Here is a 16,446-nt window from a genome sequence, read left to right as displayed (position 1 = left end):
GAGGAATCTGCCCTTCACGGTGAAAAGTACTAACCACGCTGCGCTGCTCTTGTTTTCTTAGAGGGTGAAAATGGGAGCTTATCCTTCCTTACTACCTTTCCTCACCCTGAGAAGAGACTGGATGAAATCTTTCCCTTTTTTTTTTTTTTTTTTTGTTTGTTTAAATATTTCTTTTTTGAGAGACAGAGACAGAGACAGAGCATTATCAGGGGAGGGGTCGGGGGGGGGGGGGGTCACAGAATCCAAAGCAGATTCCAGGCTCTGAGCTGTCTGCACTGGGCCCAACAGGGGTCTTGAACTCAGGAGCCGGGAGATCATGACTTGAGCTGAAGTCGGTCGCTCAACCGAACGAGCCACCCAGGCGCCCCCACGCCTTTGTTTAAGTAGAAGGCAGAGATACAAACTGTATGTAGAAACTGCAAATACACGTCGGTGACAGCAGTCCCGAAAGCATCTGGCTCGTTTCCACGCATGCAGCGGGTAGCGCCTGGCCACCATGGCTGCACGCCTGGTCAGCAATTTGCTGCACTTGCAGACACTGCCGAGCGGTATCACGTCCCTTATCTCACGTGATTGTCACAACCACTTAGAAAGGCAGAGCAGGGGAAACCGAATGAGACACAGAGAAGGCACGTTAGAGAGCTAGTAACTCGCAGCGGCTGGGCTTGAACCGAGGCGGTCAGAGCTTCGGGTGTCCCTCCCGTCAGGGTCCCCCGCAGTGGGGCCCTGGTCCTGATGCTGTACGGTCGAAGCGCGCACACCTGCGCGTGGGCAGGACGAGCCAGCCAATGAAGAAGCCGCATCGAGGAGGCGGGACGGGGAAGCTGCTAATGACAGAGCCTGCCCGAGAGGGATGCAGCTAATGAGGGCCTCTTGCTGGAGAAAGACGAACGCTCGCCCAATGAGAGGCTGTGACCGGCGGGCTGAAGGCGGAACAGCCAGTGGGGCGCCGGGGCGGGGCGGCGAGCCCAGCGCCAACCCGCGAGCGACCGAACCCCGGCGTGCAGCCCGGATCGCCGCCCGCCATGGCCCGCGCTGCCCGGCTCCTCGCCGCGCTAGCCGCGCTCCTGGCCGCCGCCGCCACAGGCGGAGATGCCCGGCCCAGCAAAATCGGTGCGGGAAGGACAGGGTGGGGGGCTGCGCGGGGGAGGGCTGCGAGGGAAAAGGGATCGCGGCAGGGAGCTGCCGGGTGGGGGAAGGGGAGGGAAACTGGGCGAGGGAGGGGTCTTCCGGAGAGGAGCTGGCTGGGGAAGAGGCGAGGGACTGAGAGTGGGCGAGGAAGGGGACCGGGACCGGCAGTGGGCAAGGTGCTGATCCCGGGTGGCGTGGGCATGTGGCGACGCCTGCCTGAGGCTGGAAAAGAGGCTCGGGGCAGGACTGGCCACAGATCTCACCAGAAGGTCCACGGACATTAAGCATCTACGGTGGACCTGGCTCTTTGCCAGATGCCCCGATGGATGACAGAGAGGACTGGGTCTGGGTGATGTCATTCATGAATGAAGGCTTATTGAGGGCCGTCAGTGTAGCAGGCACAGTGCTCCGTAGCTCCTGTCTGGAGGAGAGACGGCGCAATACGGGGAAGTCGGTGGTAAGGCCGAGAAGGTACCCTGATAGGGAGAGCATTTCCACCCACCCCTTCAGGCCTCTGGGAGGCCTCTGGAGGCTTCCTAGGAGTAACATCTAAGCCAAAACCTCAGGGAGAATAGGAGACCGAGCCCGTGGTAGGTCTAGTGGAGATAGATTTGTTGGACGACAGGGAAGAACTTTTAACAGCAGTCATCTTGGTTTTTATTACAATGTTTCATTTTGAAAAATTTCGAACATGGGCAAAGTTGAAAGAACTGGATATACAGTGATCATCTGTGTACTCGCCACCAAGATTCTGCCAGTAGCAAACTGCTACTGTACTTGCATTATTACCTAATTATCACCCACCCGTTAACTTGATGCATTTCAAAATAAATCGCGGACATCGGGGCACCATGCTAAATACTCCATCGTGCATATCACTGGCTCGAGTTCCCTATTTGTTTGCCGTTTATTTCTCATCACAGTTGTCACTTTAACTCTACATGACTCCCAAAGATGTTCAAGCTCCCTCACATATAAAATTCCCACGGGCAGAGATGCTAGGCTTCTGGGGGGGGGGGGCGGGTACAGAGCCCTACTCCACGAAGCTGCCCTCTCTGTACCCTTGTTGGCAGGGAAGCATTTCCCGCGGGAGCACCACAGACTTACTGGGCTAGGACAGGGCTAAGGCTCCTTTGGATTACAAAACCACAGCTCAGGCCATGAAGAGGTAAGACAGACAAGCCTGCCAGGACTGAGAGTTTAGGGCTTTCCGGGGAGAGAGAAATCCTGAGAGCTAGAGGGGTTAGAGAAGGTGGATTTTGAGCCAGGCTTCGAAAGATGGGGAAGTCAGGCAGGCCGTGTCTGGAGGTGCGGGGCCCTCCCCCATCTCTCAAAAGTGGGCAGCAGAGTTCGGGAGTCTTTCCAGCTGGCCCTGCCCACCTGGCCCCAGGGGTCACCCAGGGCAGGACGCTGGGCCGTGCCAAGACGCCCCGTAGCTTTTTTGACTGTCCTTAGCTGTCTGACAAAAGCTTGACTTCGCCCTTGGTGGTTTGGACTCTACACACGAGAATGAGGAAACTTCCTGTGAGGAGGGCTTCACCCTTGGACTGCTGGGGGGTCAAATCTGAATACCTCAGTGTGGCTTTGGACCCTTTAAACGCCTCACCCCCGACCCCCCCTCCCAGTTCCACATGCCCATGTCACTGTGGAGGGTGTTTCTGCTGCCTGGCAAAGCCGACTGTCCAAACATTATTTCCCCTGTGGAGCCTGGTCTGCATATCCTCAGGCAGAATTCACTGCTTCCTCTTCAGGATTCCCTGGAACCCTGTTGCTTCACTTGGTCACACGTTGTCCTAGCTCATTGTCCATGAGTCTGTCTGCCCACTCCCTGCATGAGCTCAGGAGGACAAAAGCCTTGCTTGATTCGCTTGCGCCCCAGCACATCTTATCATGGACTAGAGAGTGGGCGTCAGGTTGTGGGGGTCGGATGAGCTGGTTCTCGATGGGGTGAGCTCTTCCGCTTCCCTATAGCCCTGTGGGCGGCTTCCAGGCCTCGTGAGAGTAGTTCCTCTGAAAAATGAGTAATTTGGAACTCCGCCGCAAATGGAGGGGAAGGGAGCACACCGCTTTGTAAAGGTTAAGGGCATTCTTGAAAATGGCTTTGTCAACACTGGAAAGGAGGAAGTGGTTTGTTTTTTTTAAGATGCAGCAAATCCTTAGCTTTACCGCCTGCCAGGATCTGGGGGCATAGTGAGCCGCGCCCGGTCCTTAAACGAGGAGAGTGGAGGATAGTGTGCAAGGGCGAGCCCCGGGGTAGGAACGTGTGCTGCAGGGATATGTGGGAGTGACACCTGACTTGTCTGCGGTGAGCCCGGCAAGCCAAGCTACAATTACAGGCAGGGGCCACAGAAGCAGCAAGGTGAAAGGTGACAGCATTCCTGAGCAGCGCAGGCAAAGGCACAAGTGTGAGACAGGCAAGTCAAGGCAGACAAGAAGGTGGAGTGTTGGGCGGTGGGGCAAGGAGTAAGGCCGTGGAGGCCAGATCATAAAGAACCCTATAGTTTTGCCTTCTTGACAGGAGCTGGTGGTCCGTCATGGGTCCAACACGGGTCTAGTGAGGACAGATCACACCAGATTTGTCTCACTTTCTTTTTGGACCGAGTTCCACAACTGTCAGATGAGAGGGAACCTGTGTCTCAGATACGTGGTGGGCAAACAGTGTGGGTGGTGTGGCTATCCAGTTCCATAGCCTCACAGCTGCTCTGCTGGCTTTGCACCGTGCTATTCAGTATTAGCATCGAGATTAGGATCTGCCTGGACCGTGGTTCCTAGGAGCACCTCAGAGCCCACATTGCCAGTGAAACGTTTTTATCAGCGACTTGGATGAGAACACTCACGGCATATGAACCAAGTTTAGAAATAGCAGGAAGGCAGGAGGCATAGGAAAGACAGTGGATGATAAGATCCAGAAAGACCCCAGAGCCGAAACTTTGGAGCAAGACTCCAGACCGGTATAGAGTGCCCGGCATGGTAGTGAGCAACCCGTCACAGGGTGTATTCCAGTCTTGGCAAACACAGATGTAAAAGAGGTTTAAGTGCCAGGTGGTAGGTTGCATTAGACCAGTCGTTGGCTGACGTCTTCAGGAAAGGGCCAGAGAATAAACAGTTTGGGCCTGCCACCATAGCATGAAATCAGCCATAGACCCGCTACAGAGAGTGTGGCTGTGTTCTGATAAAACTTTATTTGCAAAAACAGGCGTGGGCCTGGATTTGGCCCATGGGCTGTAGTTTGCCGACCCCTGGGTTGAGTTTCCAAACACTGTTCTAACCTAACAGTACCTGTCAGTGACCAAGTTTTCACCAATTCATAGTGAAATAAAAACGGGGACAATATAACGAGTTTGTGTAAGGTTAAATGTATTCTCTTTAAATGATCCTCCAGAATTTTGAGATTTCTTTCCTGCTCTTTGTGCTGCCAAGGTGTCCCTTTCGTGACAAAAGGAGGGTTACTCGGTGACGGTTTTCAGGTTGTCCTTTGCCCTTTTTTGATAGCTTTACTAAACACTAGCCTGCGGATTTCCTTTTTGAGATGGCATAAGCCGATGAAACGCAAGGGCCTGGGAGCCACCACCCAGGAGGCCGCGAGGGTGGCACCTGTATCCTCACGGCCTTGCTCTCTGTCTCTCCCCTCGTCTGCCTCCCGGGCCTGCTGACAGCCGTGGTGGGGGCCGGGATCGGGGGCTCTGCCGTGGCCCATTTCCTCCAGCAGCACTTCGGCCCCCGGGTGCAGATCGACGTGTTCGAGAAGGGGACCGTGGGCGGCCGCCTGGCCACCATCTCAGTCAACAAGCAGCACTATGAGAGCGGGGCCGCCTCCTTCCACTCCCTGAGCCTGCACATGCAGGACTTCGTCAAGCAGCTGGGTGAGTGCACCGTCCCGGGGCTCCAGCACACAGCGCCCGAGGCTGGTGGCAGCCTTTGGGCTCTTTCCAGATCGCCCCAAAGGTCAAGGCCGGAAGGTCACATAGCCCAGTCTCCTCATTTTACAGATGGAGCAGCTGAGACCAGGGAGGGGAAGGCACTTGCCTGAGGTTACGCAGTGAGTTAGTTGCAGAGCCCGGATTAGAGCACAGGTTGGACTCCCGGGCCAGTTTCCTTCCCTTTCAATTTGCTGCCTCTCAGTAGCCATAATCTTATGGCTTCCACATGCTGTGTGCTTGCCAGGTACCCAACATCCTTCTAGGCGGTGTGTAGGCATTACCTCACCTCCAGTCCTCCCTCCTGCAAGACAGGGGTTGTATCTCCTGAGGAAACGGAGGCTCAGAGGGTGTCTACACCTTGGCTGGGGCCCCGCAGCTAACGAGTAAGAGAGCTGGATTTAACCCCAGCAGCATGTAGCAAAGCCACAAAGACATACACTGTTTGACGCACACAAACTCGGCTTCTCAGAAGGGATCCCGCAGGTGTACTTGAAGATGTGCTAAGTGGCATGCACACAGGGTTATTCATTAAGTGTTGTTTGTAGTAGCAAAAGGTTGAAAATATCCCATGTGCCCACCCACTGCGGTCTGAGAGTAAATATTAAATAGCCAGCAGACAGTTCAGCAGGCAGATTGAGGAAGTCCTTTATGCCCAAGTATAGAACAATCTACAAGACACAGTACGTCAGGATGGTGCAGAGCAGTGTGTGGAGGGTGGGGGTGGGAGGAGGAAGAACCCCCTAGATATATACACGTATGAGTGTTTGCAGAAAATGTCTCTGGAAGGATGCTGAAGGAATGTTGCCCTTGGGATGGGGGAACTTAGTGGCTCAGGGACAGGAGTAGGAGGGAAATGTACAAAAACCTGTGGCTTGGGGCAGGTCTATAACCTCTAAGCCTCGGTTTCTGCATCTTTAACTGGGATGCTGTCACCTGTTCTGCCTCTTCCCAGGCTGAGAAAGGATAAAATGAGATGTTAAGTCTCAGGGCTCTGTGAGCTGTAGCATGTGGAAGCTTGCAAAGAGCCGTGAGTCCTTCCAGGCGGTCTTGGTGTCCAAGGCCACCGTCCGAGAGCAAGCCCTGCAGCTGTCAGCCCCTGGACATTCCGGGATGACATCTGAATTTCCCTCCCTCATGACTGAGTGAATCCCTGTGGGGGAAAAAAAAAAACTGAACTGGCATATTATTTACATTGTCACGTCTTTATTGACTAGCCAGCCCAGTGCATTCATTTACTGTTTTATTTATTTATTTTTCTAATGTTTATTTATTTTTGAGACAGAGAGAGACAGAGCACAAACGGGGGAGGGGCAGAGAGAGAGGGAGACACAGAATCCGAAGCGGGCTCCAGGCTCTGAGCTGTCAGCACTCAGCCAGGGGCTCGAACTCACGGACCGCGAGATCGTGACCTGAGCCGAAGTTGGACGCTTAACCGACTGTGAGCCACCCAGGCACCCCTCGTTCACTGTTTTAAACAAGCAGCAAAGATGAACAAACTGTAGCGTTCATATTCCCTTTAATGGAGCCCGTCCGTTTGCATCCTTCAGGAGGACCCTGCGTTTTGCTTCAGGCACCGCTAGATCTCCTTGGGGGCCCCGTGAGAGGGACCTGAGGGGCTCCTCCCTGTCTCCTCAGGGCTGAGGCACCGGCGAGAGGTGGTGGGCAGGAGCGCCATCTTCAGCGGGGAGCACTTCGTGCTGGAAGAGACGGACTGGTACCTGCTGAACCTCTTCCGCCTCTGGTGGCACTACGGCATCAGCTTCCTGAGGCTGCAGATGTGGGTGGAGGAGGTCATGGAGAAGTTCATGAGGTACGGCGGGGCAGGCCGCAGGCAAGGCCTTCCGGAGGGAGGGAGGAAGAGAGACGGGGAGGGACCCAGCTGGACCGTAAATTGTCGAGAAGGAAAAGGGACTTCCTTGCTCGCGTGTGAGAGCCCCGCACGGTGCGGGGATGGGTCTCTGGTGTTGCCGCACTAGCCTTCCTTCCCTCCGCTGAACTGATGATGACTTAAGAGCCTGGGTTGCAAATACAGCCACCTGCAGGGGGCGCACCGGGGATGTGAATGAGTGCAATAGAGAGGGGGCAGAGAAGAGGAGGGAGCAGGTGCCCTGAGGAGCAAGGCCCCACCGAAGGGGGCAGCCAGCTGTGGCCGCGTGGCAATGCTGACCTCATGTGGCGAGATCTTCCAGTTTTTTGGAAGAAGCTAGAAACCCAGAGTTACGTGTGAAATCTGGTTTTTCAATACATGCAACCAATTCATCTTATAAGTAAGCGAAATGAAGCATGTATAGGCCTCACGCAGCCTGTGGGCCACCCCTTACAAGCCCTGCTGTCCCCCAGTTTCCCCATCTAGAACAAGCTCCTTTTTTCACCACTTCCCTCCTCCCTGGGTCCCGGTCTCTTTCCTGACCCCTTCAGATAATGAGCACAAGTGGTCCAGTGTCACTCTGTCCACTTCCCACAGTTCACCCGCTCACCGGTTGGCACCCCAGCTCTCTGCTGTATGTCCGCCCCGCTTCCTGGCCCAGAGGCAGTCATTCAAGGTGGCCCCCTGGCCTCCTCCACTTTCCCCACCTCCCCAGCTACGCCTTTCATGGCCCTTCTTATATTTTCCAGGTGTCCCCCAAAGGTTATGTCCTTACCCCTCTTGTTTCTTCTGTTTCTCTCCCCTGCCAATTTTACCCAAACTGACAACGCTGAGTTTTTTCTTTCGCGGGAGAGGAACTCTGTCTGGACGTCCCATTGACGATCAGAGTCAACACGGTTACAAAGTAGCCCAGGCAGAGGCAGCGTTTCAAGGACCAGTACCTCTGGAAATCTACCAGCAGATGAGTCCCAGCAACCGCTAGTCCCTGAGACCGGGAGGGGGGGAGGTGTGGAGGGACGAGACGGGAGCTCAGGGCTGCGTGAGAGCCTGTTGGATGGAGCCGGACGGGAGGCCAGTCTGGGCTAGCACAGAGCATGACGATGTTGGTGTGAGACAGGCGCCATCAGGTCCAGTGTGGCCCCAGAAGCCAGCGCAGAGCCAAAGCCGCTGCAGATGGGGCAGCGTCTGTGGGGGCGGGCTGTGGCCCACACTGCCCAGCAGTTGCCCCCCCAAGTGAGAAGTGGGCTGTGCCCTCACAGGGGTGCCAGAGTCGCATTTCGCAGAGCCGTGATGTGAAGCCAGGTCTAGTGCGATTCCAGGGTGTCCGCCCCACCCTCTGCACTGTCGCTGTGGCTGGGAAAGGACCGTCAGAGTCAGCAAACGGGCCGAGTAATCAGCCTTCTCTCCCCCCTACACGGAGAGGAGGGGCAGGTCCCTGCTGGGGCTCTCGGGTGCGGTGAGCCAGCAGTGGGCGGTCAGCCAGAAGGCCTTTCGGCACAAGGGCTCCTCTGCGTGTCTTCCAGGATCTATAAGTACCAGGCCCATGGTTACGCCTTCTCAGGCGTGGAGGAGCTGCTCTACTCGCTGGGCGAGTCCGCCTTCGTCAACATGACCCAGCGCTCCGTGGCCGAGTCCCTGCTCCAGGTGGGCGTCACTCAGCGCTTCATCGACGATGTCGTCTCTGCAGTCCTGCGGGCCAGCTACGGCCAGTCCGCGGCGATGCCCGCCTTTGCCGGTGAGCCTCTGGCCCTCGGCCTGCCTCCTGCCCTTCCCCTGGCCCACAGCGCCCGGAAGAGGCTGGGCTCCCCTTAATAACCTCACTTTTACCAGGCCTGGTTGACTAAGCACCTTATTGCCTCAACCCTATTTGATTCTGGCCATCAGTCCTCCAGGCTGGCAGGAGATAGTGTTCGCCCCACTTCTCAGATGGCGAAAGGAAAGCTGAGATCTAAGGTCCAGTGTGTTTCCACCACTGAGTTTCAGGAACTGCCCCACTGGGGCCTCGGAGCCCCCGGGTACTCCTCCGTCAGCGCGTCTCCTCTCCGTCTCCTCTCCCCAGCTCGTTACTGGGGCCAGGGGGCATGTTCACAACCTGCACAGGCTGGGTCCATCCCTCCTCCTAGGCTGCTGACATGGAAGGTTCAGGTTCATGGTCCTCTTCTCGACCACTCACGCTTCCACCCGCTGGCTCCCGAGCATGACCTCCAGGACTGCACATTCAGCAGGTGCCTCCACTGGGAGGCCTGGCGGGCACTCAGCGTGGCCAGACCTGAACGCCTGACCCTTCCCCTCAAGCCCGCCTCCCCTGTGGTCTTCCCAGCTTGGTTGGTAGTAGCTCCTCTGTATGGCTCCAGCCAAAACCTTGACTCGTATGTCAAGAAATCTCATCTGCTTTGCCTTCCGCATATATCCAGGGTCTGGCTGCTTCCCACCGCCATTTCCTCCCTGACCTGGATTACTCCAGGTCTCCCGCCAGGCCCCTCTCCCCGCCCTCCTGCCCCCTTCCCCCTGCGGGCTCAGCTGCAGGATCCTTTTAAAACAAAAGACACATCATGTCAGGCCTATGTGTAAAACTCTGTTAAGGGCTCCCGCTTGCCTTCAAGTAAAACCCAGAGCCCTTCCAGTGGCCTTCAAGGCACCGCCTGGCCTGGGCCCCACCACCTACCTGCTCATTCATCCCCACTCCAACCACTCCGGCCTCCTTTTCATGCCTCCAGCGTTCCAGACACACCCCTGACACACCCCTGTCTTGGGGCTTTTGGGTGGCCCTCCCTCCACCTGGAACATTCTTCTCTGGTAAACTCTTGCTCCCCACCATGTCTTTGTGCAGACGTTCCTTTTCATGGAAGCTCTCCTGCCCGCAGCAGGGCCAGTGCCCCTACCCTGTGGCCATCAGCTTCTAGCTGTCTATTTAATCTACTCCTTTCATCTCTTCCCACTAGGAGGTAGGCTTCCCAGGGGCGGGAAGCTCTGTCTCCTTTGTTTACTGGGTATCCCAAACACATAGAAAAGGGCCTGGACCATTGGAGGCACTCAGCCCATTTTTGTTGGCTAAATGAATGAAAAGGTTTGTATTTAGCAAGTACCTCCCACGGCCAGGCTGCTGTTCCTCTGGCTGTTGGCATGGTTACCTCCCTCCCAGCCTTCAGGTCCTGCCAAGTGTCCCCTCAACGAGGCTGTCCTGCTCCCTCTTCCAGTACTTGTGTGTATCCTTCAAGATACAATTCGTATACCACACAATTCGCCCCTTTATTTTTTTTAAGGTTTTATTTTTAAGTAATCACTACACCCCACGTGGGGCTCGAACTCACAACCCCGAGATCAAGAGTTCAGTCACCGACTGAACCAGCCGGGTGCCCCCAATCCACCTATTTAAAGTGAACAATTCAATGGTTTTGAGTGGTGTAGCCATCATCCCAGTCAATTTTGGAATACTCTTGTGGCCTCCAGAAAATCCCATAACCGTGGCCATCACTTCCCCAGTAACCCCCTGCCTTCTAACCTTGGACAACCACAAATCCACTCTGCATTTCTATGGATTTGCCCCTTCTGGGCGATCTGTGTAAACAGAATCTTACAATCTGTGGTCTTTGATAGCTGGCTCTTGCCCTGAGCATATTTTGACTTCATAGCATTGTAGAGTTTGTTGTATTTGTGGGTGTGTATTGTCTCTCATTGTCCGTGTTGGGGAAGTCGGGCCTGAGAGGGAGGGCTCAGCAGGCAGGATGGTGCTTGACTCTCCAGCCACACAGCCCAGCGGTTCTGAGAACCCACTGGCCGCTCTCGCCCGCTTTGCCTAGGAGCCATGTCGCTCGCTGGGGCCCAGGGCAGCCTGTGGTCTGTGGAGGGAGGCAACAAGCTGGTTTGTTCCGGTCTGCTGAAGCTCACCAAGGCCAATGTGATCCATGCCACAGTGACCACTGTGACCCTGCAACAGACAGGTGAGTGAGCAGAGCACGGGGTGTGGCCACTCCATTCCTAGACCCGTGCTCACCTCCACCACTCTGCCCCTAAGCCCTGGTCTTTGATCTGCGGGGGAGCGGTTCCAACAAACCCGTGGAAAGCCCCGGCACTGCCGAGTGACGCCAGAGGGCACTGTCGTCCTGAGTCAGATGTCAGAGCCAGAAAGCTGAGACTTGCCTTCATCTAGCCCAGTTCGTTTGACCACGGAGGACTTCAAGCCACAGCCTTGCCCAAGTTCCTCCAGCTAGTCCACAGCAGAGCTAGAGCCAAAGCTCAGGTCTCCTGACTCCCAGTCCGGTGCTCACCCTGCAGCCACACCGGCATGGAAAGCCCAGGACCCACCATCTGGACAGCCCAGGTGCACGGGAGTCTCATCCCCTCAGCACTAGGCCCCGGGGGGAGATCAGTGGGTAGAAACCGAGAAATAAATCGACTTTTGTGCTCTATTCTCTCTCCTTCCAGAAGGGAAACCCTTGTACTATGTAGAGTATGAGAACGAGGTGGGCAATGGCTCTGACTTCTATGACATAGTGGTCATCGCCACCCCCCTGCACCTGGACAACAGCAGCAGCACCATCAGCTTCGAAGGCTTCGACCCGCCCATCGATGCCGTCCAGGGCCCTTTCCAGCCCACCGTCGTCTCCTTGGTCCATGGCTACCTCAACTCTTCCTACTTTGGTTTCCCCGACCCTAAGCTTTTCCCCTTTGCCAGCATCCTCACCACGGATTTCCCCAACTTCTTCTGTGCCCTGGACAACATCTGTCCCGTCAACATCTCGGCCAACTTCCGGCGGAAGCAGCCTCAAGAGGCAGCCGTCTGGCGAGTGCAGTCCCCCAAACCCCTCCTCCGGTCCCAGCTGAAGACCCTCTTCCGCTCCTATTACTCGGTGCAGACGGCCGAGTGGCAGGCCCACCCCCTGTACGGCTCCCACACCGGCCTCCCGCGCTTCGCCCTCCACGACCAGCTCTTCCACCTCAATGCCCTGGAGTGGGCGGCCAGCTCCGTGGAGGTGATGGCCGTGGCTGCCAAGAACGTGGCCCTGCTGGCCTACAACCGCTGGTACCAGGACCTAGACAAGATTGACCAGAAGGATCTGATGCACAAGGTGAAGACTGAGCTGTGAGGGCTCTGGGGAGATCCCGGAAGGTCCATCCCCGCCGACGATAGATCACCCCCGCTAGCGGCCACGGTCGGGCAGGCTGCGCTCCCCCGCCAGGCCTCGCTCCGGCCCCTCGTGTGTCAAGCTGCTTCTCCTTCCGGCGTGGGTCCAGGTGGCCCGCTCTCTGCCTCTCTGTCTTAAGGACTCTCACAGTGTTTGCTTCTTTTTAAGGGGGAGAATGAGAGAAGGGAAGGAAATCCCAGCCCGTGTATTCATTTTATTTATTTTTTTTAAGAAGAAATAAAAATCCACCCTCTCCAGCTGCTTCTGATTGGGTTTTCTAACTAGAATGCGGGGATCATTGGGAGGAAATACGGGGAAAGAACTATGAACCAGATTTCTTTATTGTTTTCCATTGCCTACTCCCAAAATGTGTGTGAGGCAATACCTACAATGAAATACAGGTACCAGACGGTTACAAATAAAGTAGAAGGGAAGATCAGAAAACATCAGACATGATCAAAGCTTCCTCTGTACTGTGCGCTTGCTAGATGTGAGGTGCTTAGCTGAGAACTTACTAGACACCAGCCAAGCCTCTCAACAACCCTGCATGTCGGGAGACATGACTGTGGTAGGACCTAAGGAAGAGATGGTGACCTCAGTGGAGCTCTTGGGATAGCTCTGAGCTTCCTGACATCCAGTGGGAAAAGGGAAATATACCAGGCCATAGGAAGAGAAAAGCTTTTCCTCGGCACCTGGAAGAGTTGGCCATTGTGTCCATTATGCAAGGGTCGAAGAGTGATACAGTGGACCTTTCTTGCAAGAATACCGGTTCCTAGGTGGTGGAGGGTGGTCCAAAAATATCCTTCAAGCAGATGGAGGCCCAAATTGGCTTTGAAGTTGTTTTTGCTGTGCTGAGGTGATGGTTGTGTCAGTGAAGAAGACGGTGCCTTTAAAGTGCACGTAGCGCGTACCTGTCGGTTATTATAGGAATTATGAAGCTGGCACATCGGTGAGAATGTTCTACCTCTGGTTGAAGTAGTAGAAAACCAATCTTAAAGTGGCTTCAGCAATAAAAAGAGGTTTTATTGGTTATGAGAGTCCGGGCACAGGGCAGGCATCAGCTCTGTGCTGTGCCAGCGCCGTTTTTTCTCTCCTGGTCAAGGATGGCCGCCAAGAGCGCCCAGGGGCAGCGGTCTCGCACGACTGTGAACACAGTCGGCTCTGGGCCAGCTGGGCAGTGGGCCCCTGCTGAACCAATTCTAATGTGACCGAGCAAATGCCGCGTGCTAATTGGTTTAAGACTCAGCTGCTGGACCAGTAATAGGGACACAGGGGATGAGACGAAGCTGATTGGCTTAGAAGAGTCAGGTCCCTCCCCTGGAGCAGCCTTATCCAGACTACAAGTTAGGAGAAGCAGAAAGGGGGTTAGAGAGAGGCACTCTGTCAACCACTTGCAGGGTGGGGCTGTGCCCTCCCCCTCTTCTCAGGGCCAGTGGAATCAATATGTAATGACATCCTTTCATGGTCTGTGTTTGGAATGAAGATGCCACGGGCTGTCCTATTGTAACTGATGGTCATTGGTATTGGACCAAGGCCAGTTTCAACCTTGTCCCTGGTAACCGTCCCTCCCTTGCATCCCTAAGGAGGTGCGCACAGAAGAGGCAAACCAGGACAGTTACATCGGATCCCCAGTCCTCAGCTGGGACTTTGGCTGGTTCTTCAGAAACTTCCTTTATCTGGGTAGACAGGCCTGAACAGCTCAGAACCAAAGCAGGCCAAAGTGCCCATGCTGACAGCTGGCCTGCTTCCCCGAGTCCAAACCTGAGAACTGGATCTCACCACCTCTCCGCCTGCAAGGAAAAGCCAGAGATTCCTGAAGATAGGAGACGGGATCATAAGTTCCGGCAGGAAGCCTTGGCCCCAGGGCCCACCCCAGCCTTCTCAGACCAGGACAGAAGCCCCCAAGGGCCCACAGCCCTCTGGGAGAAGAGAGAGCATTTGCAGAGACAGCCCTGTAATTTGCCAAACAGAGCAGGAAGGAGGCCACACTCATACTCAGTGGTCCTGGGGCAGTGTGGTGGACATTTAAAACTCTTTGCAGGGTCTCCATCCCTACAGCAGGTGACCTAAGCAACACTTGAACACTTGGGGGTGTGGGAGGTGGTGGAGGATAGAGCTGGGGGTGGCTAAAGAATAGGAGGGGCGAGAGGAATGCCTTGGTCCCGATGCACCATTTTTTTAAAATTTTTTTAAACGTTTATTTATTTTTGAGACAGAGACAGAGCATGAACGGGGGAGGGTCAGAGAGAGAGGGGGACACAAAATCCAAAACAGGCCCCAGGCTCTCTGAGTGGTGGGCACACAGCCCGATGCAGGGCTTGAACTCAGGGACCGCGAGATCATGACCCGAGCGAAGGTGGGAGGTTTAACTGACTGAGCCACCCAGGCACCCCCCTACCCCACCTGACACACCTTTGAAGGAGCAACAGGAGCTGGGGCAAACCTTGGGCTCCCCCTAGAGGCCTCTGTGCATGCGTGCATGCATGCATTCAGCATGCATTCATGCATCCAGCCCTGCACTCTTTTGCACTGGAGCCCGTGCTGAGTGCTGGAGATGCAGATAAGGCCCCTATGCTCATGGAGTGGGGGGTTCTTACCAGACAGTGTAAAATATGAGTCACACACAGACTCAAACCAAAGGAGGTTCCTGGGCACAGTGTAGACCCAGCTCTCTCCTTGGACCTCCAAAGGTCCTGAGCTCCCTGCTGCTGCCTTTAAACCAGGGGACTAGAAAGGGCCAGCTGCCAGCCCAGGCTCCCAAGGCCAAGTTCCTAGGCTGCAGAATGGTAACACTGGGAAAGACCCTGAAGATCCGAAATCCCATCTGCTTGTTTCACAGACGAGAATACTGAAGCCCAGAAAGTTAGGAAAAAGCAACATCCATATAAAACTAACCGGCACTTAGTGAGGATCTCTGGGTGTCTGATGCTCCAGTAGGAGAACAGCCTGTCCCACCCGGATGAGGAGTCTCCCCGCCCAATCCCTATGCCCCAGGGAACCCGAGTCTCCCACTAGAGCAACCATCCTGCAGCTCAGTTCTTCCCACGCCTGCACCCCACCACAAGGCCTTGACGCCGTGGGTCCCTCGTGTGCTGCTGAAGTCTTACTAAGGCCTGGAGAGCGGGCTGTGGGGCCTCACAGGCGAACAACCCCTGGGGAGGAGGGCCGGCTGCTGGAGGCATCAGCTTGGGCTGGCACATGAAGTCTATTTTCCATGTGTCTGGAACCAGGCCAAAGCTTCCTGGGGTAATTTTAACCAGTATCCGCTCTAGAACAATACCAAAAAAGGTAAGTTGCTTACCACCCCAGACAGGCTCATACCTAATCATTGCCCTTTCATGAATTGGAGTCTTAAAACCTTCAGAGCTAAAACTGCTTTAGGCACTGAAGGAAGAGTCGCCAAAGTGGCCCTCTGTTGGCTGTTGGCCCTCCTGTTGAAATTAACCCTGAAGTGCCAGCTGTTCTTAACCTCACAAAATAGCCTGAGCCCCTCAGCTGTCTTGGAGGAGGGAAGGTATTTTTAGACCCTGGAACAACTGGTTTAGGACTAGCTGCGGGGGACTAGGAGGTCAGGGGGAGGATTGAATTGCAAGGAGGTAATGGGGGGAGCGGGGACTTATCCAAAGGGCAGGAACCAGCAGGGGTTTAACGACAAGGCAGTCCACACTGCCTTTCTGATCAGCAAAGTATCTTGATATAAGCCAGCGGTTCTCCCAAGTTCTCCAAGTGTGGCCCCCGGACAAGCAGTTATCACCCGGGAACCACTGCATTGGAAATGCGAAGTCTCAGCTCCCACCTGGAACCCCTGCACGTGGGGCCCCCGCGATCTGTGTTTTAACGAGTACTCCAGGTGATTCTGGCGCTAGCTAAAGTTTAGGAACCGCCGATATCATGAAACCATCTATCCAGATCCCCTTACACATAAGGCTGGAGGAAAGGATGATCGACACGGGTGCTTCCCAACTCTTGAGTGTCTGTTCAAAGCAAGGGATCCCAGCCCGGAAAAATCCATACCCGCGTGAAAGTTTCAGGGGCTGGCTGGCCCAGATTAAAAACCCCCCACTCTCTGGCAACCTGAAGGCTCTTCTGTGGGTCTAGGGCTGACCTGCAGAGAATCTCAGAGCTGAAAGAGCCCTTCTAGGTCACTTACTCTAACCAAAGCAGGATCTGCTCCACAGTATCCATAGAGCTTCAGCATTAGCCGGGCTTTTCCAGAAACCGGAAGCTCCCCGCTTCCCTAAGAGCTTGCTCGCAACCGTCCTTGACTTATCTGGGGGAGAGATGGTGCTTGTTCACTCCTATATAGGTTTATATCAACGAAGCTCCAATAACATGGTTGAAGTAGGCTTACAAACCCAAATTAAAGGAAGTATGTGACTGCCCTAAATGGTAGAGTGAATGC

At 55.1% G+C, this 16,446-nt stretch overlaps 1 protein-coding gene across 1 annotated transcript; it reads left to right on the top strand.

Annotated features, from left to right (window-relative positions):
- The first annotated feature begins 957 nt into the window (after positions 1-957).
- Positions 958-16,431, top strand: PCYOX1L (prenylcysteine oxidase 1 like). The gene is made up of 6 exons (XM_006928072.4): positions 958-1,113; positions 4,788-4,994; positions 6,687-6,861; positions 8,442-8,653; positions 10,719-10,859; positions 11,344-16,431. Exons 1-6 carry the CDS (start codon positions 1,026-1,028, stop codon positions 12,003-12,005), a joined length of 1,485 nt encoding a protein of 494 aa, XP_006928134.2. The 5' UTR covers positions 958-1,025; the 3' UTR covers positions 12,006-16,431.
- The last annotated feature ends 15 nt before the right edge of the window (positions 16,432-16,446 follow it).

This window comes from Felis catus, chromosome A1, assembly GCF_018350175.1.
Source record: "Felis catus isolate Fca126 chromosome A1, F.catus_Fca126_mat1.0, whole genome shotgun sequence".
In the NCBI taxonomy this organism is placed as follows: domain Eukaryota; kingdom Metazoa; phylum Chordata; class Mammalia; order Carnivora; family Felidae; genus Felis; species Felis catus.
The sequence above is the reverse complement of the archived record's forward strand: the minus strand, read 5'-3'. Positions and strand labels throughout refer to the sequence as shown.